Source organism: Loxodonta africana, chromosome 24 (assembly GCF_030014295.1).
Source record: "Loxodonta africana isolate mLoxAfr1 chromosome 24, mLoxAfr1.hap2, whole genome shotgun sequence".
Classification (NCBI taxonomy): Eukaryota; Metazoa; Chordata; class Mammalia; order Proboscidea; family Elephantidae; genus Loxodonta; species Loxodonta africana.
In genome coordinates, this window is record NC_087365.1 from 32,004,693 (window position 1) to 32,032,436 (window position 27,744).

Sequence of the window (27,744 nt, forward strand, 5' to 3'; positions counted from 1 at the left end):
AGCAAAATGGGCTCACAGGTACAAATCAGAGGGTATCTCAAGAGTGAGAACTCTTTGGAGAATGGTGCATCACCTAGCTCTTTCAGTTCTGCTTTGCATCCCTGAACACCCAATTCTCTCTCTTCCCACTGGCAACCCCATCAACCCATGCATGGCCTGGGGATTTGAGTGGGAAGGGGTGTCCTATACAGAGAGCACAGATTTCAGCCTCTACTGGAAGGTAGACATTAACACATCACAACTAAAAGGTGCTTACTCTGCCAAGCACTGTTCTCTAAGCATACATTAAATTAACACTTTAATGAAAGGTTAAAATAGTATATTCATTACACCTAATATTCCCCATGCTCAGAAAGGAGGAGGGCAAGCAGGCAGGAGAACATGGACAAAACCCCCATATTGGAGCACCCACAGAGAATTTCAGGCCTTAGCTATGTGGGACTCACATCAGGAACCATGTGGATAATTTGCTCTGAAGATACATAATACAATTTACCCAGAATATCATACTTTTTCCACATTTCTTTTGAAGGTCTCATCTACCATTTTTCTGTGTATAGAATCCTTCAGGGGAATCTACACCATTGAATTTTTTTTTTTTTTTTTTTTGCCGTTTTCCCCTGCCCCCCCCCCCCCTTTGAATTGACACCTGAAAGATATCCTCTATTAAAGGGTGTGAACATGTGAGAGCTGTACACTCTACGGACACATGCTGTTGGTGGGTGGTGATCACTTCTTTCTTTTCTAGGTCTCTGCAGACAAGCTGGTGGCCCTGGGGCTGTTCAGCCAGCACTTTAACCTGGCCACTTTCAATAAGTTGGTCTCTTACAGGAAGGCCATGTACCACGCCCTGGAGGTAACACTGGAGGGGGGAATGAGGGCCTGGCCCCAAGAGCAGAGTGCAGCCACTGCAGACTTATTATTTTATTATTATTTAAGAGATCCACAGAAAGGTAGCTCAGACTACAGTGTTGCCAAGATGGGTGTAGAGGGATCAGGCAGTCCCGGGAGGCAGTCAATGCAAACATGGTGGTGGCCTGATGGGCTTAGAGGTGCAGGCCGACCAGGGAGGCTTTCATTGCAAACGTTATGGTGGCCTGACATGCTTGATTACGAAAAAGCCCATTTGCTTAGAAGACAATGAAGGGACATGAGATTTCCCCCTGACTTCCCAGCTTCCCAGCATGGCTAGGTGGCTGGTACTGCCAGCTGAGCGAAGGAGGAGGAGCACTGTGAAATGGGTGGCAATATTCGTATCAGTTGATATGCTTTTGCAGAAACCACAAAACCTCCTTCTTTTACTTGATGTGGTTTTGTCTCGTGGCTAGGTAGCTGAGGTCATCTGTCCCCTTCCCTTATCTTTGGCCTGTGTTATTAACCCTTGTGAACCCTGAGGCTCTTTTCTCTCCCTCCCCCTTCACATGGAGCTGGAAAGATCAATGGCTTTTGTCTAGTATTTATGAGCCAGCCTCTGTCAAGTGTTGTACAAGCTTAATTAGATTTGAATCCTCATGGTTCTTCTGATATAGAACTCCCCATCTTTTCAGGGGACATAAAAGAAATCCAGTGCTGTCGCAAGGTGCAGAGGTAGTAGACCATGCTGACCCAGGCTTCTCCTAAAAGTTTTGGAGATAATTTTGGTTCCTCTGCCCTTGGGAATGTGCTGACCATCTCAAGTTCCTTGCAGGGGGAGGCTCCATAGTTGGCACCCTCATGGGAAGATTAGCTCTGCCCCTGCCGTCATGGCTTCCTGCCTGTCTTCCTGTACAGGCCCCACCTCCCTGTCACATACCACAGCCCAGGGCAGCTGTCTGGCATGAAAGCCCAGTGTAAAGGGGAATGCTGGCCCCAGATGGGGGTCCCTGAGTGTGGCCTGGCAAGAAGCCACGGTTCCTGTTCATCAGACTCTCCTTTGTCTCCGTAGAAAGCCAGGGTGCGAGCTGGCAAGACCTTCCCCAGCAACCCTGGAGACTCCTTGGAGGACCAGCTGAAGCCCATGTTGGAGTGGGCCCATGGGGGCTTCAAGCCCACTGGGATTGAGGGCCTCAAACCCAACAACAAGCAACCAGGTGGGAATAAGTCCCTGGTTCTGCTGCTTGTGGGAGGAACACTTGGGAAATGCAACCCCCAACCCCCACCCCAGCTTCCAGCAACCAGAGTAAACCATGAGTTCTCTGGGGGTTTCTGTGAACCCTAGGACTATGGAAAAGCAAATCATCCAGGGCACGTGCAGGGGCATTAAAGCCTTATCTGGTCCCTGGTCACTTTCTTGGTAAAAGTCAAGAACGTACTATTTTGAGATGGAGTCTATCCTGAAAACTTCAGTTATCTGGGGCTCAAGGTAGAATCTTAACTAACACTGTTTAAAGGAAAAAAGAGTAAAGCCTTGCTTATTATAAAGAACTTGGAAAGTATTAATTTAAAAACAAGAACCCTAAGCCTCCTCCAGAACAAGATATCCCCCATGGTTAACATACTGACATGTGTGGTTTCATGTTGTCCCTCTCCTAAAGTCTGGGATGTGTCTAACAAGCTGTACATTTAATGTAGTATTTCTGTTTTGTTTTATCGTTTTCCCTCTCAAAAAAAAAAAAAAAAAAAAAAGTGGTTAATAAGCCGAAGGGGCGTCGTGCAGGCAGTGGAAACTTAGAAACAAGGAAACACGGTATTCCCTTCCCGTATTTTGTCTATTCACTGTTTTCTATACACTTCTTTTCAACTTATGTTTGCATAGTCACTGGGGAAGAATCCAATCTCTTAAAGGCAACTTGAACCCCTAACCCTATTCCACCTCACGCCCCACCCTCACAATTGCCCCCCAGGTTCATGCTGTTGGGTGCACAACCTTCCAGCCTTTTCTCTATACTGGTTGAATTCCTGCTTTCCCCTTGATTTCTCAATAATAACAGTACACACTGTCAAGTATCCTTTGTGTCCTTATGGTTTTTAATGGCTGCTTCATTTTCTTTCCAGGGGCAGAGTAGAATTTATATTACCGTGTCACAAGATTCACTGGCACTCTCCAGCAGCAATCTAAACGGGAGCCAGATATATAATTAAAAAATGTCCTAGTAATTGCAATGAAAAGACTAGAAAAAGAAACAGATGAAAGGAATATTAATACATTTTATTTAACTCAATATATACAAATTATTGGTATTTCAGTATCTAATATAAAAAAGATTTTACGTTTATTTTTTAGTACTAAATCTCAAATCTTATAGCACACCTCAGTTCAGATGCCAAATGTCTATTGGAAATACTTGATCTATATTCAGTGTTCTTAAAATTTATAGTTGAAAAAACAGATTGACATCTAAGCTGCCCCAAACATACTAAAGTTTTCCAAGAATTAAATCAATTGAGTTTATTTAAATTGAAACTAAATGAGAAATTAATTTCTCACTTACTCTATAGCCACAGATTGTAAGTGCTCATTGTTGACGAGTGACCATTGTCTACTTTGTTAGACGGCACAGGTATAGATGTTTTCGGGGTTTAAGCGGTGGACCAAGCTGCATCTACAAGGATATGTTCTTTTACAATATTAAAAAAAAAAAAAAAAAAAAACCAAACCTGTTACCATCAGGTGGATTCCGACCCATAGCAACCCTGTAGTACAGACTAGAACTGCCCCATAGGGTTTCCAAGGAGCAGCTGCTGGATTGAAACTGCTTACCTTTTTGGTTAGCAGCCATAGTTTTCAACCCCTGCGCCACCAGGGCAGTTTATACCTATATTTGAAACCATGTAAATACGTGTTAAAAATGGAAGCTGAGAGTAAAGGCTTTTGAATTGCCTCTTGATCTGAGTTGCCCATTCCGTGAAGACAGATGACATTCAGAATTGATCCCCCTTACATGCCCACATGTAGCTGGCACTCAGGCACGACAAGGTCTCTTTCCCGGCCCACGTGTTCCCCTGACCCTCCTCCTGCCAAGTGCCGGCTGCCATCTTCTTACTTTTCACAGAGAACAAAACGCGAAGGCGCACAGCTGATGACTCCACCACCTCAGACTACTGCCCCCCAACCAAACGCCTCAAGACAAATTGCTACAACAATGGCAAAGACCGTGGGGAGGAAGACCAGAGTCGAGGTGATTGGTGGTCTTAGGAGGCTGGGGGTAGATGGACTCATAATCACCCCATGTCAGGTGGGCAGGTATGGGGACCACTCAGAAAGGGATGTGGTGGTTAACATGGCTTAGTTCACCATTGAGAGGCTTCCTGACCCCATCTCACCCATTCTCTTTTCTAAACAGAGCAAATGGCTTTGGATGTTACCAACAACAAGAGCAGTCTGGAAGGTAATGTACTCTTCTTTCCAATCCCTCCCTTCTAGTTCCAGGGAGTACTCAAGGCCTGCTTATCTAACTTCTGCACCCTGCCTGTGTTTAACCCAGATGTCTTTCCACCTTGATCAGAGGTCGAGGAGTGGGTGGACTCTGGGTGTTTGTGGTGCCTTGCATTGTCCCTATGTCTTATTTCCTACACTTTATAAAATGAGTTGCCTGATGATTGAGTCTGACTCTGCTCCTGAGCAGAAATAAATAAATGAGCAGAAAGTTGGGGACTTGGGCAGAAAAGAAGCTAGGGCACAGCGACCAGGAGAACCTGACACCTGAAACTAAGATCTGTGGCATCTTCCCAAACAAGAGTTAGAACTAGCTTTGAGGTAAAAAAGGCAGGCACCTCCTTCACCATCCTTCTCTCTCGTGCCAACTCGGGTCCTCTGCTTGCCCTGCCTGAGAAGTGCTGCTGCACTTGGAACACTCTTCAGAACATATCCAGAGGAATTCTGAGTGTGTGAGGAAAGATCAGCTCCCTTGCTTCCACCATCTGTTCTTTTAGTCAACAAATAATAAGTGATTACTCAAATGCTGGCAAGGAAAAGAGCACAGTGCCTGACCCTGAGAACCTGAGTAAAGCTTAAGCTTAGAGCAGCCCCTGAGCATATTGGAAACTTTGTCCCAGCCCCCTTCCACCCAGGCCGAATCCACCCAACTGTCCTCTTTCCTGTGTGGGGAAGGTTGATCTTATGCATTGTAAAGGTCCTGGCTACCTGGTCAGCGCCAGGAATCAGTTCTGACCTGGTCATATGAAAGCAACACAAGATAACCTTCTCATGAAGGACCAATCCACTAAACCAAACCAGGGCTCTGAAATTGTAGCCTCGGCCTCTGTTCCTGAGGCGTATACAAGTACTAATCCTGTCTTGATTAGCTAGCAATTGGGGTCACTGCAAAGTCAAGTCTTTAAAGCTTCTCAAAGATTTTCATACCAGGCGTTCTCATTGACCTCTGCTACACGAGCCCTTGTTCAGTGGTCCTGTTGGACCATCCCTTTGCCTGACTTCCTTCTGCTTGATACTTTTTGAGGACTGTGCTACTTTGCAGCTGAGAGGCATATGTGGCATGAAGAATCCTTGACTCACTGATGGTTCTCTCAGTAAGTGTTCAGGAACTGCTAGACCCAAGGCATTAGCAATTTGGTGTTAGGGCCTCAATTGCTATAAGCCGTCATCCTGTCTTTCTTACAGATAGCTGTTTGTCCTGTGGTAGGAAAAACCCAGTCTCCTCCCACCCTCTCTTTGAGGGTGGGCTCTGCCAGACATGTCGGGTAAGTCTTCATCTCCTCACCCCGGACCTTCCTGCCTCCTCCCTCATCCCTGATTCTCTTCAGTTTCCCCAGCAACAGCACATCCTATGGCCGTTAGAAATTCCCTTCCCAGGGCTCATGCACCACCTTCCTCTCTGAGGCAGGTGCCAAGGACAGTTTGCAGCACCCAGCAGGGGTGCCCATCTGAGATGGAACACAGACCACCACCACTTTTCCCTGTGAAGGGCACCAAGCCATTAGTGACTTTTTCTGCTGCGTCCTAGGGCCTCAGCCAGCCAGTGAGCAAGCCAGGCCTGTTGGTCCCTGGTCTCCGATTTCACGAGTGTTTCTCTCTGGCCACCAGGATCGGTTCCTCGAGCTGTTCTACATGTACGACGACGATGGCTATCAGTCCTACTGCACTGTGTGCTGCGAGGGCCGTGAGCTGCTGCTCTGCAGCAACACGAGCTGCTGCCGGTGAGGGAGACACGACACGCCTGGGCCCTGAAGCCTGAGCGCAGCCCATCAAAGTCCTTTTCTTGCTTAATGGAATCCCAGCCAAGGGATTAACTGACCTGGAGGGAGGGCACAGGTCTGCCTGGGGCTGTGGTTGTCACATCTTTGAAGAGAAGGGACTATCAGGATGGGCCTAAGACAGGTTTGTCTGTCAGTGAGAAGAGGAGAGTGGTAGCACAGGAGGCTCCCTAGGCTTTGACTAGGCAGTGGGAGAACCTTTCTGGGTAAAGGGCATCAAAACATGCAAAGAGCCTGTGGGCTGGAAGTATTTGGACCATACACAAGGAAGTAAGAGATTCGTGTACCCCAAGGCACTCAGGATTAGTAAAGAGCCACTGTGGCATCTGAGAAGGTTTGAGGCCATCTCTCTGGGGAAAGAGGGGGCTAAGGACAGCTGCCTGATGACAACATATCCCTCATCCCCTGCCACTGGTCACAGGTGCTTCTGTGTGGAGTGCCTGGAGGTGCTGGTGGGCGCAGGCACGGCGGCGGATGCTAAGCTGCAGGAGCCCTGGAACTGCTACATGTGCCAGACACAGCGCTGTCATGGCGTCCTGTGGCGCCGGAAGGACTGGAATGTGCGCCTGCAGTCCTTCTTCACCAGTGACATGGGGCTTGAATACGTAAGCCACTGGCTTCTTCCCCTGGACCACAGTTCCCAGGGCTTTGGGGCTCTGTAGTTTTCTCGTCAAGAGTTAATAGAAATAAGATCCACTATATAAATCCAACACCTCAGAGCCTCAAAAGCTTGAGTTCTGGCTAATTGGCAACTCCTGTTCAGTCTTATTCAGGGTCATTTTGGGCCTCAACTTATTTTCATTGTATGGACTGTCCAGGGTCTGACATAGACTTTGTTCTATAAAGGTTTCTGAGATAGTGACAAATAGGGAAGACAGGGAAGCCGTTGCGTGCTTCTCACTTTTAATGGGGGTGAATTTTCCTGGACTCTAGCTTCCAGTTCCTAAAGGGAGCCCACAGGTCACTTCTGTGTAGCCCATGAGGAGCACCAAGGATTATATGTCTTTAGTGTGTACCTGTGTTGCAGTCTCACCTGCGTTCCATGTCTAAAGATGGAATGATCATTCTGTGTCAAATGCAGGACTGGCCATGTTTAATGTTTTAACCTAGTCTTGGCCATCCCCACTGAAGCGTCCTGTGAGTCACAGCTGATCAAGGTCACACAGCTGAGAATGACTGAGTAACACTTTATTTCCTCTGAGGAGAATCAGGCCTCCCCTCAGTGCTGCCCCTCCCCCAGAGGTGTGTCATTCCCTTGCTTTCTGACCTCCACTAGCTCCTTTCCTTACCTGACAGGAAGCCCCAAAATTGTACCCTGCGATTCCTGCAGCACGAAGGCGGCCCATCCGAGTACTGTCTCTGTTTGATGGAATTGCAACAGGTGAGTTTGGGGTTTATCTGGGGATGCTCTGCTGCTCACCTTCTTCTTGATGGGATGGGTTTCTCTGAGGGCACGGAATGCAATTCTTAAGGTCTGGTCCAGATGCCTGGCACCAATGTCAAAGAAACACCCCTGGAAGTCACGTGTTCTTCACCTGTTCCGAGAAAACCACTGGCTCCATCTTTCTTTCCATAAACATCTCACCCACCGGGCACATTTTGGGTCCTTATTTAAAAAAAAAAAAGCATAATTTAGCTGTTGTATTTTATTCTTATGTGCAGGTATCTTGGAAATAACTATTCATTCCATAAGTGTAAAATACCAACTAGGCAACTCCTCCTAATATCCCCCATCTTGTTCTCTTCATTCCCCACGTAGAATAAACACAGCCAATGTGGGCAACACTAAGGGCTTTGTCTGCTGTAACTCACTTAATCCTCAGAGCAACCCCGAACAGCCCTATTTTACCTGAGCAGGGAGCACATGAAATAGGATGCTTTGCATGTAGCATTGTTTGTACTTAGTATATGTCTGCCTGGCATATTTGTGTCCACCTGTCTAAAATACTTACAGCTTCTAAGGATCATCCACCTCTAACCACTTGTTATCCCTATTCTGGTGGTGCCTAAAGTCCTATCTGTGTTACAGATACATCATAGTAGAACTAACCTTGGCTATTCTCCCCTGGCCTTAAGATTATTTTTCAAATGTTTTGCTGTCCCAAACATGTGGCACAGAAGATCCCTGTCCATGTGTCCTATATGTGTCTGTACTGGAATGATCAATGCTGGACTTACTACAGCATTGGCATATACCTCTCCGTTTTAATACACCCTATCATTGGGCTGTACCAATTGGTACACACGTATTTTTTTTTTTTTTTTTCATGAAACTCAGCAACATTGAGAACCTAGTGTATGGCAGTCTAGTTTCTATGCTAAATGCGTGTGCTCATTCAAGGACCCAAGGTGGTAACACTCAGTTGTGCCTGGCCTGTGCTGTGGCAGGTTTTAGAGTTAGTGTCTAGGGAAAAGGCCGGTCAGGGCAATCCAGGTAACCCCCAGTGCTTTTTTCTATCCCTTTCCTCCAACTCTCACAGGGTACTTGGTCCTCAAGGAGTTGGGCATCAAAGTGGAGAAGTATGTAGCCTCTGAAGTGTGTGAAGAGTCCATCGCTGTTGGAACCGTTAAGCATGAGGGGAATATCAAATACGTGAATGATGTCAGGAACATCACAAAGAGAAATGTGAGGGCATTTCACCCCCTGGGAACTCAACAGGATCCCCACTTCCTTCTCTTACCCGTTCCTCCATGCCCCAGGCCCTATATATCCCTGTGCCCAGTGCTGTGGTAGAAGAGAACCTGTGGTCACAGTAAGTTAATAGTAAGACCCAGAAGATTACATCTTAGGGGTATTGGCCATGGCATTAGGTTTTCTGGGACAGAAGTAGAGTTGGTAGACTTCACTGACCAAGGAAGATTCTAAGAGTGGTTTTTCTTAAGAGGCTACGTGGGAACCCAGGTTCTCTGGCCCTCCCACCTCACCTCTGTCCCTCCCTTGAGGGTGACTATTTTTCTCCCTCAGATTGAGGAATGGGGCCCGTTTGACTTGGTGATTGGTGGAAGCCCATGCAATGATCTCTCAAATGTGAATCCTGCCCGGAAAGGCCTGTACGGTGAGCACCCCTGGCTCCTGGTGTCCCCAGGAGACCCTAGGCTTACCTAGGTGGAACTGACCTTAGAAGGACCTGGAAGCAGCCTGCTTTCCCGAGAGAGTGAACACGTCTCATGGCTAAATCTGTGCCCCATCAAAAATCAGAAGCCTTCACGGGGAAGGAAACCCTGGTGGCGTAGTAGTTAAGTGCTAGAGCTGCTAACCACAGGGTCAGCAGTTTGAATCTGCCAGGCACTCCTTGGAAACTCTATGGGGCAGTTCTACTCTGTCCTGTAGGGTCACTATGAGTTGGAATCAACAGGACGACACTGTGTTTGGTTTTTTTCTTCACAGGGAAACACTGATGACTGTCTTTGTTTAGTCATTCCAGAGAACTTGGGGTACGTGGACAAATTGGCCCTAGGGTCAGATGATAACTAGGAATCCATCGCTTTACCGGTGAAAGGGCCTCAGGGGAATATGAGGTGGTGGGCTGGAGACTTGAATGAACCCTGCTCTGTTATCTTCTTAGAGGGCACAGGCCGACTCTTCTTTGAATTCTACCACCTGCTGAATTATACACGCCCCAAGGAGGGGGACGACCGGCCCTTCTTTTGGATGTTTGAGAATGTCGTAGCTATGAAGGTTGGCGACAAGAGGGACATCTCGCGATTCCTGGAGGTGAGGGGACCCAGGGGCCTGATTGTCAAAGGGCATGGAAGCCACTGAGGAAATGAGGGGCTGGGTGAGTGTTACCAATGCTTGGGAACAATTTCGGGGTTCTTGATGGAGAGTGTGGCGATATCCAAGATTAGGAGTTAAGGGAGGTCTCTTTAGTACACGGAAAATATCTGCTGTCTAACCTCACCTCTAACCCAGTGAGGTTAGGGGTAGTGAAGCCATCTCCCTATGGAGGGCTCATGAGAATTGATTCTAGAGAATTGTTTTTCTCTTCCTTGTTCTGAAAGTTGCTTTTAAGGGGCCGTAGAGAAATTAATCAGCTTATCCTTAATATGTGCAAAGCACTGTGGTTCTTTTTACACACTTTAGTTTCACCCAAAACATTTACAACTTAAGCTGTCTTGTCAACTCCTAAGCTATTGCCTATCCTGTGACAGGACCTCAACTTACGATATTTCCATTTCAAGCTGCTTTTCCCACCTCGGTACGGCACACTCTAATAATCTGGCATGGCCCAGGGGATAACCTTCTCTAAGAATCTGTAGTTCTGATCTGGACTCCATCTTTCCCTTGATAAGAATTGGTTTGTCCCTCACTTAGCAGGATCCATCCTTGCTCCACAGCCAAGGCCAGCCTGTCACCTGCTTAGGTCAGGCCTCACTCTGGCCACCACTCGTTTTCTGATGGGACCCTTCTCATCCCTCTCCCTACAGTGTAACCCAGTAATGATCGATGCCATCAAAGTGTCTGCTGCTCACAGAGCCCGATACTTCTGGGGTAATCTGCCAGGAATGAACAGGTAACAGGGGCATCTGAGCAGGACAGGTAATAGCCAAGTTAAATGTAGCTAATGGCATCACCATTGGTTCTGGCTTGACAGAGCCATGGCCAACCCTTCTAAAGAGCTGAATCTGCTGAGACACAGGTTCCCTTCCCCCACCTTGGCTGCAGGGCACCCTGGGGTGTTATGGTTTGATCCCTGTTAGGATGGGTCAGCACCCACCTGGAAATCTCAGGTCAGAATTCCTCAGTACTACTACTGTTCATGCTCAGCAGATGGCCTGCTTCTTAAATGCCTCTTGTGTAGGAGCCAGGCTGCAGATCTCTTCTGTGCCAGGGAGGCCAGGAGGACTTTTCTCAGAAGTTGAGAGCTTGTTGATTCTTCTACACCTCGTGCATTTTCTTAGTTGCTGTGAATCAACTCAACGGCAACGGGGTTTTTTGGTGTGGGGGTACCCAGTGGGAGACAGACATGAAGCTTTAGATATGCCTTTACTCCACCCTTGGTGTGATGTAAACCCTGTACCAGGCTGTTGGTGACTAACCAGGTGGCAGAGAAGCCTATCTTCTGTTGAATTTGAGACCTCCTGTTTTCTGAAACGGGAGCTTTCCCCCAATTTTTTATCAGATGTCAAAGGTAGTTCAGACTTTTGCTGAGGATTAGTTATCTCCTGTATGTGGTTTCAGGAAGAATAACCTGCTAATTAAGATGCAAGATCTGATGGTAATTCAACATCCCAGACTTGCCAATGAATTGAATCCTCTTTTTTAGAAAGAAGCTTGATAACTTAATGATGTGTAGCAAAGTGCGGACAGAAACGGCAAAGATTCTGGAAACAGCTTGGAGGATTCCTTAGGTGCTTTGCATTGTACTTGGCTAATCAGCTAGTCAAATGGTGCAGTGTCCATCACGTCTTTAAATAAAATAAAATGGGCGTATTCACTCAAAATTTGCAACCTTGCTGTGTGCCAGGGACTGTTACATGTGCTGCTAGTATAGTGTGATGGAGAACAAATCATACGTCAGTCTTGGCTCTCAATGGCGTTGACATGCTGATGGGGTTAGAAGGGAGAAGACAGTAACTGATATCAGGCTCTCGGGGCATCCATTGCAAGACTTGGTAGAGAAAGCTTCTCATTTCAGCAGAGGACGAACTGAAGTTCTTGGAGAGAAGAGTGTTGTAAGCAAAAGGAGGAAATAAAAAGGCATTTGCAGCCCAGCCCAGAGAACAGTGTTTTGAAGGTATGGAATGTCTAGGATAGAAGGGTAGAGAGCTTAGAAGTCATGGGTCAAACTGTGTGGGCCCTGAGGGTAACAGTACCTATTAAATTTACTTTATCGTGGTAGGGTCTGGGAGGCTTTAAGCCAAAGAGTTGCATCTTAGGTTCATGGTATTGTCTGGTTGGAGGATAGACAGCAGCAGGATAGAACAATAGTTGGGAAACCAGTGAGGAGGTCAGTTTGTTCAAAAAAGCAATGATTATGACTATGTTGTGTCCCCAAGAGGTACCAGCAACAAAGAATACAGTGTGAGTGGTGGTGGCTGATTCCTGCAGGCTTAATGAGACTGGTGAAGTTAAAGATATTTTGAGAATAGGACTTACAGGATTTGCTGATGCATTGGACATGGGTTGTGAGACAAAAAGATGAGTCAATAAAGATCCAAAGGTCTTTGCCTAAGCTATGAGAGAAGGAAGGAGCGGCTGTGGTTCGGCTCTTGTTTCCAGGATGCTATGTCAACCACCAAGCAGGGACATAGGCCCAAATTCACCCTTTAGGTGGCCAACTTTGGTTTCCTAGATCTTAATTTAAGAATTGTCAGAAAGGCAGGGCTTGTGTTTGGAGGTGCCTGTGTCTGTCCTTTTTTACCCCTTTAGGTCCTTCAGCTTCTTTGGGTCAATGGAAGAAGTAGGGGTTGGGGATAGGGTGGCATTTGCAATGTTGAAGGCCTGGTTAAGGTACAGAGTCCAGGGCAATGTTTTGTATGATTTCACGACCCCACTTGTGGCACAATTTCCATTCCCATGTCTGATTTCTTTATGATGGCTTTGAAGTTTCTTACACAGAGGCAGCTGTGGTTGTTCATCAAATCTGTACCTTCAGACCTCTTGATGATTTTTGGCACTGGAACTGCTCAGCCACGCCGGTTTCTTCACCTCTGTCCTTTGACCTTCCCAGTCATCTGTTTGCCTTTCTGCATTTGCCAAATAAGTTTCAATGATGAAGGTTTAAAGCGTAATCATTTTGTGAACCATTCCTTGTCCTTCCTACCTGTACTGTCATTCGTTCTTCAAGCCTCCTTAGGCTGCATCTCATGAAGTAATAACCACTAAGTCATGGCTTTGATGATACTAATTGTATCAAGTGGATCCACAGATGACCTAAGATCTTTACTTTAAACATGAGACCCAGAGAGGTGATGATGGGCCTTAAGGTCACTCAGCCAGTGAGCAGGGCTGGGACCAGAGGGGGTCACCTGATGCCCCATTCAGTGTGCTTCCTCCAACTGGGCTTTCATTGATGGAAGTGTGAGCTCCGGGACCTTGGACTGCCCCCACCACCCCTCCCCCAGCCCCAGCCCCAAGTCCATCATCCACTGGCTTGTGTGTACACCAGAATTATTTTATAATTTGTTGCCACCTCCAGCAGCATCGAACTCCCTGCCAGGGCATATTTTTGAAGCCTAAGCCCCCGCTCCAACCTTGGGAGGTGGCTAGATGAGGCCCCGTTACAGGGGGTAGAAAGTAATGGGTTTTGGATGTTCCCAGGCCTGTGATAGCATCAAAGAAAGATAAACTCGAGCTACAGGACTGCTTGGAGTTCAATAGGACAGCAAAGGTAAGATGTGCTCTGTACCATGGCCTTCTGGGAAGCACACGTGGTGACCTCCAAATGGGACTAGGGAGATGACCTCTTTGTCTGGTTTGTTTCTGCCCCTCCCCACACAAGACTCCCTGGTGCTGGGCCCTTCTCCTCACGTCACCCTGCGCCTCCTCGACCTATCTTCAAGTACAGAGAGAAGAAGGAGAGGTCTTAATAAGCAAATAATCACTATGAGAAAAGGCAACTAGAGTTTCCAATTCTTAATGTCAGATACATAGAGACACAGATAATCTCAGCCACTCTATCCATTAAGAAATATATAATTAGTGCAAGTAATTTTTCTTTAAAAGAAAAAACACAAAAAAGGTAATATGGAGTCATAGATTATATTTAAAACTCCATAAACTTAATTTTCAGTGTCAGCCTAAAGCTAAGCTCTGTTTGGCCAAACTCCAACTGAGCAGTCTTCACATATCTGGGTGGTTTTTACTTTTTACTTAATCTTGCTTGATCAGTAACTCTGTCCCTGCGTAATCTCATTCATGATCCCTATTTTGTTTTTTTCATTCTCTCTGAGGCTGGTACTTCCTGCTCATTAAATTCTTGGCATTTGTGGGAAGCACAAAATGTTCTTTTCTTTCCAACTCTGATTTTCTCATTCCCTCTGCCAGGCTCGCCCTGCTACCCTCTCTCCCGCACCTGCCTCCCTCTATCTTCCCAAGGTGCTTCTGAGCCTTGGCTCAACTCAGAACCTTTCATTCTGTGCTCATTCCATGTTGTTGTTTTGTTCTCCAGTTAAAGAAAGTACAGACAATAACCACCAAGTCGAACTCGATCAGACAGGGGAAAAACCAACTTTTCCCCGTTGTCATGAATGGCAAAGAAGATGTTTTGTGGTGCACTGAGCTAGAAAGGTGAGCAAGGCTGCACTGAGCAGGAAACATGCAGCCAGAGACAGAAAGGGGAGCAGCATGTGCTTCCACCAGCAACAGAGGTGGGCAGGTGCTATCCTTAATTCTTTCTGATCTCATTGATCTATAATAGCATTGGGGCTGGGGGTGATATCTCTGTGGAGTTAGTCCTTATTTCCTGCCAGAATGGTGGTTAGATGGGGTGGGGGGTGGGGGAATCCAAAACATGAGGTCATTAGACAGCACTATCTGTCTGTGTTGGCTTCACTACCCTGGCATCTGCCTGCCCCTACATGCTGGGGCACCTGGAGGTAGGAGCAACCAGTGAAAGAAAGGGCCACAGACATGCCATGACTCGAAATATTACTTTTACCAAAAATCTTATTCTGTGGCTGGTCTCTACTCAGTCCCAGTCTCTCTTCTCCCTCTTCCCTTTACTTGGCTTAGTTGATGGTTTATCTATTTTGATTCAGAGAATTAGCTCTTGGGCTTTAGTTCTTTTCTCCTGTTCTGGATTCGATGTTTGTTCTTTCACTTTTCCTCTTTTCTTTATCTTCTGTATTTTTCTCCTTATTGTTTATTTTGTTAGGAATAAAGTTGTTTAAGGCTATGAATTTTCCTTTTTACGTTTTTGGCTGTGTCTCAAAGGCTTTGATACAGAATATTCCAGATATTTCAGTTCTACAACTGGTTTTATTTAGAATTAGTATAAAAGTTTTTTTTTTTTTTTTTTTAAGGGAAGCTGGTAGGTAACCTTGCCCAACCTATTCACACTGTGAGTTATTCTGGATTTTGAGACCCACGCCTACAGTGCTGGGTTAGATCTGTGAGTGCAGTTGGCACAGAGGGCTGTATCGTTATGTAAATGCCAAGGCAAAGCAACAGACAAGCCTGAAGTATTTATGTTTGGCATGTTTTTTATACTCATTCAGCCACTGGCCATTTGGTGTTATTAGTTTTTGATTGTAAACCTAGGTAAAACCTAGGCTCAGCATCTTTGTACCCTCTCAGCAAGTTCTGCTAAAAAACCCATAGAGGAGGCTCTTGGTGTATTTTGTTGCCCCAAGTCCAGTTTGGCACTTAATGCAGCAAACTTTGCTAATGAGAGGAAGTGATACTCAGGAAAATCATGCTTACCCAAGGTTAATTACCTGAGTGTCTAATAACTGAATACTTGGTCCAATCCGAAAGTGTCTTTGTTCCTTGTTAAAGAAATTGCTTAACTCATACCATCATTGTGTTTTGGGGACCCATACACACCTGTCTTCTGTCTGGCTGTCTGGCTTGGCATTCATTCATTCAAGAAAGGCCCACTGAGCACTAAATATGTTCCAGGAACATGGTACTAGCACTGGGAGGTGTATTGTTGGAACAAAGAAGGTGCTCTCATAAGATATGCTACAATGACAGTCTCTTGGGATCAAGGGTTTTGAAGAACTAGGGGGAACTGACCTCTTCTGGGGGTCAGGAAAGGGCTGATATGAAGGCCCAGTGGCTTTACTGAAAGGAAGGTACATGGAAAGGCATGGGCAAGAGGACAGTCCCTCATCGGCCATGGTGAACATGTCCAGCGGCTCTGAGCTGGCTGGAGATGGCACTTCTGACTCCCTGTCTTTCACCCTGGTGCCTTCCCAGGATCTTCGGATTCCCTGTACACTACACGGATGTGTCCAACATGGGCCGAGGGGCCCGCCAGAAGCTGCTTGGGAGGTCCTGGAGCGTGCCTGTCATCAGACATCTCTTCGCCCCCCTGAAGGACTACTTTGCCTGTGAATAGTCCCTCGCCAGGCGCGCTGGGGGCACTGAAGAGGGTGGTGGGGGCAGGGCCAGGACCCAGGAGGTGGGCTTCCCCAGCTCTGCCTTGCCTCAGTTCAGCTTTGTGGGGTCACACTGTGTACCTGTTTACTTCCCTGTCAGTGGTAGCAGAGCCACCCCTCCCTTTCCAACAGAGGGAGGCTCTTTGGAGGGCTTCTGTTGCCTCACGCCCAAGGTGCCATCTACTTGTACACAACTCAGACCTGGCTGCTCAGAGCAGCCAAACTCGGTGCTCGTTTTTTCTTCTAAAACTTTAAAACTTGAAATAGGTAGTAAAATAACATTTTTCTTTTTAAGCCCTGGGTTTACCACTCAGAGAAACAATGGCTAAGACACCAAAATGGCAGTGCCGACAGCTCTCCAACACTCAGGTCCACGCAGGAAAATCACCTAAGGCAGTTATTGCAGGAGTGTAATTACTGTTCGTTGTCTGCTGTTCCGTGTTACGGGGCATGCAGCTGTGAACATGCAGTGAAGGGACATCTAAAGGGCCCAGGAATTTTTTTCTTCCTTCTAGGGCTAGCATAAGAAGAAATGATGTATATGTCTTGAATTTCACGTGGCACAGGCCCCTTGTCTCAGTACAAGGGCTAGAGTCTGCTGTCCATGTAGAATATTTTCCAGCGATGATGATTTCAGCAGGGATGATGTCATCATCACATTCAGGGCTATTTTCCCCCCAAACCCAAGGGCAGGGCCACCCTTAGCTAAATCCCTCCCAGTGACTGCAATAGAACCCTCTGGGGGCACTCAGGAAGGGGTGAGCTGAGTTACAAGCTGCCATGTGTTATGTAGACGAGTACTGCTTCTCCATATTCTCCCCACGTGAGATGAACGAGGGAGCTTAGGGAGCTTAGGTTTAACCCCCCCCCCACACACAAAAAGAGCACCCCACAGACTTCTCTTACTCAGGCACAGGTCCCCAGATTAGAAGTAGGACATCCCAATTCCTCATCCCTTTTCTAAACTCAGAAGCAGTAATAGCCAGGGGCAGAAGAAGCACATTCTTCATGCTTTACCCTCATCTCAGAGATGGCAGGGGAAAAACTGCAATCAGAGCTTGTACCTCCCTCCACAGATTTTAAAATCCCTTTTTATGCTGCAGTAAGTCATTTTTAAGGGGAATGGGAGGTCAGACAAGGTGCATTTCAGAAATGCTGCCATAACGGTTTAATAACTTTTACTGGTGCTATTTTGTAGACTAAGGAACAGCATTGACACATTTTGTGGGTTTTTTTTAATACACTTTTTAAAAAACTCAGACTTTTATTTTTATGTTTAACAGTTTCATAAACTTTTTTTTTGGTAACAAGCCACACAAGGATGGGGAAAAATCTGTGCCTTGTCTCCACAGTTTTACAGATTTTAGGCAGAAAGACAACGGATGCCTAGAGTTTACCTTATGTTTAATTAAAATCAGTATTTCTCTAACAGTCTGCTGTCCCTTTTCTTCTACAGGTCAGATGGGTGGGGCTTAGGGTGGGAGATTGGTCGTAGGTCATTCATTCACTCAACAAGCATTGTGCGGATAGCATGGTGACTCCCAAGAAGGCATGGAGCCTGTCCTCATGGAGCTTAAGGTCCAGTGCAGTGATCCCTGAGCTCTGCTGGGCATCAGCATCACCTGGAGGGCTCAATAAGCGCAGATTGCTGTGCCCACCCCCAGAGTCTAGGGTTGTTAGGTGCCTTTGTCAACCCCATGTGACAAGTAGAACTTACTACCTAATATGGTTTCCTAGGCAGTAATCTTCATGGGAGCAGGTCTTTCTCCCTCAGAACTGTTGGGTGGGTTCCAACCATCAACCTTTCATCTAGCGGCTGAGCACTCAAACCACTGCTTCACCAGAGCTCCTTAGAGTCTAGGGCACAGCCTGAAAATTTGATATTACTGCTCCAGGGATCCCACTAGGCTTATGAATGTGTTTCCAAGACTTAGTTCCCAAAAGCTGCCTGGAGTACTTGTTTGGAACACCCATGTTCAGACATAATTTCTTTTAGCTATTAGGTAGCTGGTCCAGTCAAGAAGCCCAGGGCTGATTGTCATAGCTCCTCCTTCTGTTAATTCTTCTGGACCTCGTTTTATTGCTTCCAAGTTGTCATGTTGCATGTCAGCCAAATCCAGTGAGAGGACTGGTTGGGAATGGTCCCATGATTCTAATTTAGTTGCCTGTGTCTGCAGCCCTGTGTGTGGAATGTTCTCAGGTTAGATCAACAACCCAGATAAAAGCCCTGCTGTATTTTGGAAAATAACATAGCACCTCTCTATCAGTACCAGTGCCGCAGGCCACTCAGGGCCCATAATACTGTAATCCTAATCTCTACCTCCAGCCATGAGTGAGGGAAAAGTAGCCAATAAAGACCCCATGTGTACCCACCAGTTGGACATGGCATCTCTCTGAGCCTTGATTTCTTCATGTGTAAGATTGGTAAGGTGCATCTTGATAGTCGTGTGCCTTAATAAGGTCAAGTTCCTAAAGAGTGTGACCCAGAGGGAAGAAGGTATGCTCGTGGAAAAATGGGGAACAACTATGTTATTAGAAAGGTGTGGCTGGGTAGAACAGCACAGGTATGAGTTGCCATGGTGAGAACTTTGCAATTGCCAAGCTAGGCCCTCTCCCTCTGAGGCACTGATACCTCAGGGCTCTTGCCTGCCCAATTAAGCCATCTTGTGCACAGTGCTGTACCCAGATGCCAGGATAGAATGAAGCAAAATAAACAGTCCTTACCTCGAAACCCCAAGAGGAAAGATGGACCAGCCCTCCAGGTGAGGGGGCTTTGGGTTTCCTTGCACACTTGTAATGCTAGTTGGCGGGGGAGTTTGGAGGTGCTGTGGGTACAGTACTTCATGGCTAGAGCCATCTCCTCAAGATGAGGGCTGGGCTCAGATCTGACTGATCCCAGGCTGGGTAGCAAGAGGGAGAATGCAGTGATCGTTGTGATCTGGATGGAGAGGCTGAGGTTGACATCAGATGTAGGCCTTTTCTGAAGCTGGTTTCCAGTCACCTAGGTTTGTGCCCGTCATTTTGGGCAAGTGACAACATCTTGAACTTTCCATCTTCAAGATAATAGTGGGGATAATAAGAGGGCTGCTGTGAGAGGTCAAGGACATAATCTGAGTAAAGTGTTTTGCCAGGATGTTTGGCGCACAGCACACTTTAGATGCCATTATTGTAAACATATGCCAGTAATTAATGCGGTGCTAGTGGCAATGATCAGCAGGTACTGGTGACGATAGTATCACCCAATATTTATTAATGTATGGGTAATATCTTAGAAAGGAATGACAGTAATACCCTCCAGGTGTTGCACAGCAGCTGGGTAACAGCAGGATCTGGAGTGAGAGTTATGTTCCTCACCACCCCTACATCACATTGGTTTCCTTTACCCTTTGAGGCCTTGTGGGTGGGGTCTTGTCTCTGGGTTCAGGGACTGGCCTCTAGGCGGGGCGGGAGGCAGCACCATGGAGAAAGATTTTCACACCCTAGCTTAGTCCCAGTTTTCTAGCAACTGCTCTGGAGTGCCTACTCTGTGCTAGGCCTGTGGTTCCTCTCTGGAGCCAGAATCTGGGTTGTCATACTGGTTCCATCCCTTGACTACTTTGTGATCTCGGGTATCCTCCATAGCATCTCCATGCCTCAATTATCAATCTCATAAGGCTGATTGATGCATGGATCAAATCAATCAGTGTAGGTGAAGCATGTGGAAGACACTTTGTTGTGTAGTGAATGCTGAATAAATGGTAGCTGCTTTTTGGGAGTCCCTGTGTGGTACAAATGGTTAATGGGCTCAGCTGCTAGCCAAAAAGGTTAGAGATTCAAATCCACCCAGAGGTGCCTTGGAAGAAAGGCCAGGGGATCTACTTCTAAAAAATCAGCCATTGAAAACCCTTTGGGGCACTTGGGTCTGACATACATGAGGTCGCCATGGGTTGGAGTTGACTTGACCACAATTGTATTTTGGTTTAGTTTCATTTCCTATTTTTGTCTCCTCCAGGAGCTTATCGAGGCAGCTGAGATCTCCCAACGCCATTTTTTAGTTGAACTAACTTGTCATACATTTATAAGACTCAGGCCTTGAAGTCGTTTTTTTGTTTGCTTTATTTTTGGAAGGGAGGCTTGGCAATTTCTATCAGTGATAATGAGATTACCTCAGGTATATTAAAACAGTTGCTTGAAGAGAGATTAACATCTCCAAAGCCATTTCTCTCACAGGATGGAGATCCTTTTCTCAAAGGCAAACATTTCTTTTTACTCTGGATCAGGTTAAGCAATCAAGGGTTAACCTGACCCAGATAACCTTAGTTTGCTTCCTCCTTACAGAAGGGAGTGGACTCTAAGCAGCTCAATCTATTTGGGAGCTCTCCTGGGAGGGCAGATGAGGTTTCTTTCTGAGGCCTTTGCTCAGAAGCCTCTTGTGACTTCCTGTGTCTCCAGAAGCAGGTCCAAACACTTTTGCCTAGTACTTGATGTTCTTGGCTTCCTTGATTGATCATATCTCCTCACCCCCATCCAAAATGGCCATCCAATTAACTGACGTTAGGGGGTTTATTTTGACATTTGCCAGAAGGATGAATTACTAGCAATCAAAAATCACTAACATTTATTGAGCATGAACTATATGCTAGGAGTGGTCTAAGAACTTTACACACATCTCATTTAATTGTAATTCCTAACAGAGCCAGGATTTGAACCCAGGTCTGCTGGCTATGTCACTTATGAAAGTCACAGACTCTTGGAACCTTAATATGTCTTCATGTGTAAAATGAGGGTAACACATGTCGACATAAAAGGATTACAAATATCTACTCAATGTTAATATTATTACTTTAATTATTTGGTAATAGGGCTCTCTGCTGTTGCCTCTTGCAGACAAGGTCACCCTTTGTTATCCCAACCCTTTGACCTGGTAAACTCACCTTTTAGGACAAGTGTCATCTCTGGAAAACTGGCACTGCGCAGGTGAGGTCAGGTATCCTTGTGATGTGCTCTTTGAGGGACTACCAGCAGTACTTGTGGTTAAAATAATTGGAATACTTCTGTACTGGCCAATAAACAGCTCCTGCCTCAGGCCCCTACTCCACTCTTCTTTGAACACCTCCTGGGGCTTCACCAACTAATTGGGTGCAGCCTGACTCAGAAGGACACTCAAGGACCCTGCTATCATGAGATTATAGGTGCCATCATTCCATTCCTGTCTAGCGCTAAATTTGGCTTGTAATTAACCAGTTATTTGTGTCAATTATTTCCTCTGCCTCCCCTGCAACACTGGAAAATTTTAAGAGGTTCAGAGGTTGTGTGTGGTTTTTTAAAAAAAAAAAAAACTCAGTGTGGTTTTTGCTCACCATAAAATCCCCAGGCCCCGATCTGGAAAAATAAATATTGAATACATGAATAAACGCTATCTAGACAAGTAAAAAAAAAAAAAAAATCTAAACCTGGATCTACCTCTGTAATACTGGGCAAGTGGATTGACTTATGTAAAATGCGCGTAATTCATTGTGTTGAGAACTTATACTCGGCAATAGGACCAAGGTCCTTGCTTCCATGAAGCTTACTGGAAATAAAGATATAAACAAATAAGATGACTGTAATATGGTACTAAGGAAGAAGTAAATGTATGACGAGACTGGAGGGTCTTTACAGATCCCTAGAAAAAGATGGCAGTCTGCTTCAGTAAAGATTAAAGCCTTGGAAATCTTATGAGGGCAGTTCCACTCTGTCCTGTAGGACCTCTATGAGTCGGAATCCACTCGTGAGCACGGTTTTTTTTTTTTGATAGGGTTGGAGAACACTCCACAGCACCTGGTTTTTATAGAAAGGGTGGCCACAGACTGTGTCTCCGAGGTGACTGTAAGCCTTTCCCCTAAGCGCCTGTCAAGTACCTTTATTACCCGATAATCCACGTTTGTAGAAATTCTTTGTAAAACCAATATTTCTTTTTTTGCCACCACCGAGGACAATTTGTAAGTAGAGCCCTCCTTCTACAGGGAGTCACGCCCGCCCCAAGGCGGGACTTCATTGGCTACAGTCAACCACGTGACCAGTGTCCGTTCCGGCAGTCCGCGCCCCGCCCCTTATTGGTCCAGCCGTCAGTCAAGGGCCGGGCCCCGCCCCGCGGCGCACAGCCGAACCCCTCTCTATAAAAGGAGCCAGCGGGCGATGACGAGCCTTTACGTCGGTGCGTAACGGGGGGTGCGTGTGAGGTCATCGCGCGGACGGGCGGGCGGGGTAGGGCGGTTTGAACGAGACGAAGACGGAACCGGAGCCGGGTACGGACACTGGACGCGGTTCAGCCGAGACCCGGTGAGCTAGCTGGCGAGGAGGCGCGGGGCCGCAGCCATGCAGGCAGCCGGGTGGGCCGCGGGCCGGGCAGGCGTCGGCGAGTCCTGGGTCCGAGCGCCCCATTCGGCGTGCGGTTCGGGCCGGGTGGGGGAAGGGCGGGGCTGTGACCCGACGCGTGCGGACTGGGCCGGGGGGCGCGCGCTCCGCTCCCCGTGCGGGCGGGGCCTCGGGCCGGAAGTGGGGGCTGCCCCTTAGCCGCGTGAGGGCTTCTGGGCTGCGGCGGAGGTCCGCGGCCGGAGGTCCCGGGTTAGCCAGGCCAGTGTCGGGTGTGCGTGGTGAAGATGGGCGCTGCTAGAAACTGAGGGTCCCCACTGTAGGAGGCCATATCACCTGATCAGAGTGTGGGTTTGGGATTTAGGCCTGGGTTCGATTTCCTGCTGCGCGACCTTGGGCGGGTGCTTTAACCTCTGGGGCCTCAGCTTCCTCATCTGTGAAATGGGACAATGATAATACTGTTGAGAAAGCTCTTAGTAGGTGAGTGACAAAAGTAAGCCAGGTTGTTGGACTCTTCTTCCTTCTTTCAGCAGATACTTGTCGAGCGCCTACTGAATGGTAGGCACCGTGTTAAGTGCCGGTTATACACCCGGGAACAGGAGGGCAAAGGCCTGCTCTCTAGGAGCCTACTTTTGGTGGGGAGGCAGATAGTAAATTAAGGAAATGAATACGTGGGCAAGGCGATTCCATATAAGTATTAGGAAGACAGTAAAGCAAGGTAATGTGAAAAATGCTCTGCCAGTCCCTGCCTCTGAGCAGCCCTCTGGTGCTGCAGGGCAGAGCTTGGCGTCTTCCCCTTCCTATTTCGCCTCTCCCTTTTAGGGAAGAGAATCCTGAGGAGGAGGAGAGTGGCACCAGCAAAGAGCTATGTGACCCTGGCTATACACCCAGGAGCAGGGTTAGACACCTCACCTCTCTGGGACACACACTTGGCACACACTGTTCCCTTGAAAGCAGTAGGGAGCTTGTCAACCAGCATTGCATTAGAATGCTTTGTGAGCCTAGTAGGAGAATTGAAGGAAGAGAGATACCTGGGTAGGCAAGAGGGGGCTTTTTCAGGGCAGTCGAAACCTGTATCAAGCTGTCTTGTAAGGGTGAGGTTTGTGTGGTAGTCATGGGGTCTTCCATTGAGGCCAAGTGTCGGAATTGTTATGGAGGAAGGGTGAGCTCTAGCTGTAGCTCTGAGAGCTAGGCTCTGTTTTGACTGCCTGGAAGAGACGATTAATTGGTTGAGTCAGTGGATGTTTATTGGATATCCACAGGGTGCCTAACTCCAGGTATTTAGTGGCTGCAGAGTATTTGGAACACATGGGACTATGTATTAATGCACTGCTAATGAAAGAGTTTTAAATTATATGATGATGGAAGACCATTAACGTTTTTCTGAGCTGGGGTGTGGTCAGGAGACACACGTGGCTTTACCATCTGCTTGCATTTTATGGTAGCGTGACACACACAGTACCCGATGTATGTATAAATATGACCAAAATAAATTCCAGGCGCTCAGCCTGGGACTGTGTTTTTTTGTTCGAATGTGTATCTCCTTGATAACCTGATAATAGCATTTTGTACACAGTATGCATTTCATTCATTCAAGGGATTTTGACAGTGGAGACACTTGATCTGACATATGATTCAGAAAATTCTCTCCAGCTGCTGTGTGAATAACAGATTGAGACAGTGAGATTAATTTGAAGGCTGTTGTAGCTGATCCCAGTGAGAGATGGTAGTGCAGTTCATGGGCATTCTTTTTGGCACTGGGCATATGAGAGTGAGACAAGATTCCTGCCCTGGACCTTGTTTGTTTAATACCTCGTATGTGTTAGATACCATGCCAAATATATATGATCTCATTTAAACCTCACCATGATCCTTTTCAGCTAGAGGGTAGCCTCATGTCCATATCTGGTGGTCCTGGCTTCAAATCCTCAGCGCTGCATAGGCCTGATCGCCTCCTGGCCCAAATCTGGTCCGGGAGTGGTTTGGAGATGAAGTGGTAATAATAGTCTACTATGAATAATGCCTATTGCAGAGGTATACATGAAGTGCTTTGGGAACACAGGAGGGATTAATTTCCCAGTGGAGCCAGGAACTAAGTCATGTTGGCCTCTTGCATAACGTGGTTTTATTGACTGAGTTTGGGAGTGTAAGAGCGTTGATGGTTTGCTTTTCTGGGGGGGCGGGAAATATATATGTGTATATATATATACATTTTTCTCTCTTTGAGACTGTCCTGCCAACCTGGAGATAAGTAACATTTATTGAGTGCCTGTTTGCAAGGCACTGTGCCAAGTGCCATGGGAAATGTGAGGGCACAGACCTAGTAAGTCGCTCACCTCTTTAGACCTGTCACCCTTACTCACAATAAGGGGATTGGGTGGGCAGATCTCAGAGGCAGTGCTTAGTAGCCTTTAGATGCTTTCCCCTGCTCAGATGGCTCAGCAGAAAATTAGTACCAAGGACTTATCACTGTCAGGTCATTTACCATTAGTGCCTCTGTAGTACTTAGGTTATTGAAAAGCTTGCTTGCTTTTTCAGTTACAAAAGTGGGTAGAGTCTTTAAAGAAAAATTTGGAACATAGTGAAAACTGTTACAAATTAATAACGGCCCACCATCTGAAGAAAACTGGTGTAGACATTTTGGTATCTTGCTAGGTAAGCTTGGACTGAATCATTTTCTAAACAGAGAAGGTTCTTGTTTGTGCATAACCCTACCTCCATAAAGCGCCTAATCATGCCTTAGGTCTCTCATAATTTAGAATTTTCTGTCATTTACATTAAAATGTGGCCTAAGCTTTAGTCTGACTGGTATTGGGCAATCCATTTCAGGTTGTACTTATGCGTGGAGATCCAGGCCTGTGGCTGGAATCCTAGTGTCTCTGGGTTGGCCTCTCTGGAAAGAAGGCGAGGCTTAAAAAGTGAGTGTTCCCACAAGTCTGCTCTGGGTGACTCTCCAGGGAATGCTTGCCCTCACTTCATGCCTGATATAATGTGAGCTCACTTCTCTCTTCCTTGCATGCTGTAGAAGATGGCAGTGAACGTATACTCGACGTCAGTCACCAGCGATAACCTAAGTCGACATGATATGCTGGCTTGGATCAATGAGTCTCTGCAGTTGAATCTGACAAAGATCGAACAGTTGTGCTCAGGTGAGAGAAATCTACTAGACCGCTTTTCTGCGAAACCCGCCTGGTCCTTCAGAAATGCTTAGCCCTGTATCTGAGTGCAGAAACCACACAGAGGTTCAGGATCTGCCTTAGGGCCACTGTGTGTTTCTTCCTTTTGGTCTACTTCCTCTTCTGAAAGGAACTGTAGCTAAAAGAGACTGCTTCTGGCCTGTACGCCCACCATCTCCTGCTGGAGAGATGAGATTGTGAGGCCTGCAGCTTAGTCCCAACTTCCTGGCCTGTACTCTTGGGCATGCAGGTTTGAAATGCTTTATTTGGAGAAAATAATTGTACAGTTATGTGTTGCTTAACATACATGGTATATTTCTGTGGAGTAGGACATTATGTGATTTGGACATTGCATGAAACCATATTATGAATGAAGGTCCATTCAGATGTTTGCTTCCAGAATAAGGAGGTTTCGATCACATTAAAAATTTGTGGGGCAAATAACATCTCTCTACAATTAGTTTATCTCAGGTTTCAACAAATTCTTCTGCTGCCTTTGCACCAACACTTGAATACTCATCGCTCACTTTCACATGAATGCAGTGAGAAATGTTTGAAGCGCTTAAACCGCCCAAAGCTAGCACTCAACTCGGTAATGTAGTCTAGTCTTGCTTTTTCTTTAAGCATCTTTAACAAACGTCGTGTCTTAGCAGTACTGAGAGGGATTCGCTTTTGTGTTTGGTCCTCAGTCCACGTCGTTAACAATTTATCTGATAAAGTTTGCTCTCACATTTTCGTTAGCCTTGTAGCTTTCGGTGGAGCAGATCCTTTAACAGCTTGGAGAATTTTTTTCTTTGTTTTTGAGGATCGTTGGGATTGTCAAGTTTGACTTGCCTAAATCCACTACATCTCATTGTTCAGTCGAGATTTCTAAACTCTTTTATAACCTTTTGGGACCAGGGATGTATATAAGTTTGGGTGTTGCCTGAACAGGTGTCATGCGGTGCATGGCTGTACTACTGTTCCAGTTTTATATTAGTTCCCTGGTGGCTTTATTTTTCCCAGGAAGCACAAGACCAGACTCAGGCGGATGCTTTTCCATCATGATTTTATTAAACTACTGTTTAACAGCAATTTGACAAGATAATGTTTTAAAAAACAATGTTTCGTTTCTGCTAAAAAAGTAGTGTGTACTATATTGTATAACACTTAGAAAGCTAGAAAGAAGAAGATTAAATGCCTGTAATTCCATTATTGAGAAAAAGCTACTATTTGCATGTTTTTTTCTGTCCCTTTTTTATGTTTGTATATATTACAGCATTTTTTTGCTTATACAGTGAATATTCACTGTGTCATTAAATATCTTGAAATTAAAAACTAGTTGTCGTCAAGTTGACTCCGACTCACGGCAACCCCACGCGTGTCAGTGCAGAACTGTGCTGCACGGGGTTTTCAGTGGCTGGTTTTCCAGACGTAGGTCACCAGGCCTTTTTTTTGGAGGCTCTTCTGGGTGGACTCAAACCATCAGCTTTTTGGTTAGCAGCTGAACATGTTAACTGTTTGCATTACCTGTGGTCGCTAATTCATTTTTAAGGGCTGTGTACTATTTCTTTCTGTGGATATGCTGGAGTTGTTTAATATCTTTAGTTTTTTGTCATTTAAATTTGTTTCTAATTTTTCCACTGTATGAATTATGGCTAGGTTGAGTATCCGTTAACATAAATCTCCTGTTTATTTCCTCAGTGATTCCTAGAAGTGGAATTACTAGATGAAAGGGTGTGAACTTGAGGCTCTTGGTAATTATTTTCCAAGCTGTTATCAGTTTAAACCCCATTGATGTGGGATTCTGACTCATAGCAACCCTACAGGACAGAGCAGAACTGCCCCATAGAATTTTCAAGGCTGTAAATCTTTACGGAAGCAGACTACAGCATCTTCCTCCTGCAGAGTAGCTGGTGGGTTTGAACAGCTGACCTTGTGGTTAGCAGCCGAGCGCTTTAAGCACTGCACCAGCAGGTCTCCTTGTTACCAGTTTACACTGCCTGTAAAGACTTCTTGTCCCACCTTTTAAGTTCTACTGACTGCCTCTGTTTTGACATGGTAAGGAAACTGTTAG

At 46.3% G+C, this 27,744-nt stretch overlaps 2 protein-coding genes across 8 annotated transcripts in view; both read left to right on the top strand.

The window, feature by feature from the left end:
- The window catches only part of DNMT3B (DNA methyltransferase 3 beta), a 42,818-nt gene extending 25,200 nt beyond the window's left edge, over window positions 1-17,618 (top strand). For 2 of the 5 annotated variants that reach the window (XM_010591605.3, XM_023550146.2), the window contains 15 exons: window positions 749-856; window positions 1,925-2,069; window positions 3,972-4,097; window positions 4,263-4,307; window positions 5,540-5,619; window positions 5,963-6,075; window positions 6,554-6,737; window positions 7,429-7,513; window positions 8,613-8,758; window positions 9,098-9,188; window positions 9,699-9,847; window positions 10,561-10,646; window positions 13,397-13,466; window positions 14,247-14,365; window positions 15,998-17,618. In XM_010591605.3, the coding sequence (XP_010589907.1) occupies window positions 749-856; window positions 1,925-2,069; window positions 3,972-4,097; window positions 4,263-4,307; window positions 5,540-5,619; window positions 5,963-6,075; window positions 6,554-6,737; window positions 7,429-7,513; window positions 8,613-8,758; window positions 9,098-9,188; window positions 9,699-9,847; window positions 10,561-10,646; window positions 13,397-13,466; window positions 14,247-14,365; window positions 15,998-16,139 (1,689 nt within the window). In that variant the 3' untranslated portion in view covers window positions 16,140-17,618. Of the gene's footprint in view, window positions 1-748; window positions 857-1,924; window positions 2,070-3,971; window positions 4,098-4,262; window positions 4,308-5,539; window positions 5,620-5,962; window positions 6,076-6,553; window positions 6,738-7,428; window positions 7,514-8,612; window positions 8,759-9,097; window positions 9,189-9,698; window positions 9,848-10,560; window positions 10,647-13,396; window positions 13,467-14,246; window positions 14,366-15,997 lie in introns of those variants that run through there. The other 3 variants (XM_064275971.1, XM_064275969.1, XM_064275970.1) reach the window with 3 other exon arrangements.
- Window positions 17,619-22,365: 4,747 nt separating this feature from the next.
- Window positions 22,366-27,744, top strand: part of MAPRE1 (microtubule associated protein RP/EB family member 1) — a 31,043-nt gene continuing 25,664 nt past the window's right edge. For 2 of the 3 annotated variants that reach the window (XM_010591607.3, XM_010591610.3), the window contains exons 1-3: window positions 22,381-22,479; window positions 25,342-25,430; window positions 25,538-25,661. In XM_010591607.3, coding sequence (XP_010589909.1) covers window positions 25,541-25,661 — 121 coding nt within the window. In that variant the 5' untranslated portion in view covers window positions 22,381-22,479; window positions 25,342-25,430; window positions 25,538-25,540. Of the gene's footprint in view, window positions 22,480-25,341; window positions 25,431-25,537; window positions 25,662-27,744 lie in introns of all 3 variants that reach the window. The other variant, XM_010591606.3, reaches the window with a different exon arrangement.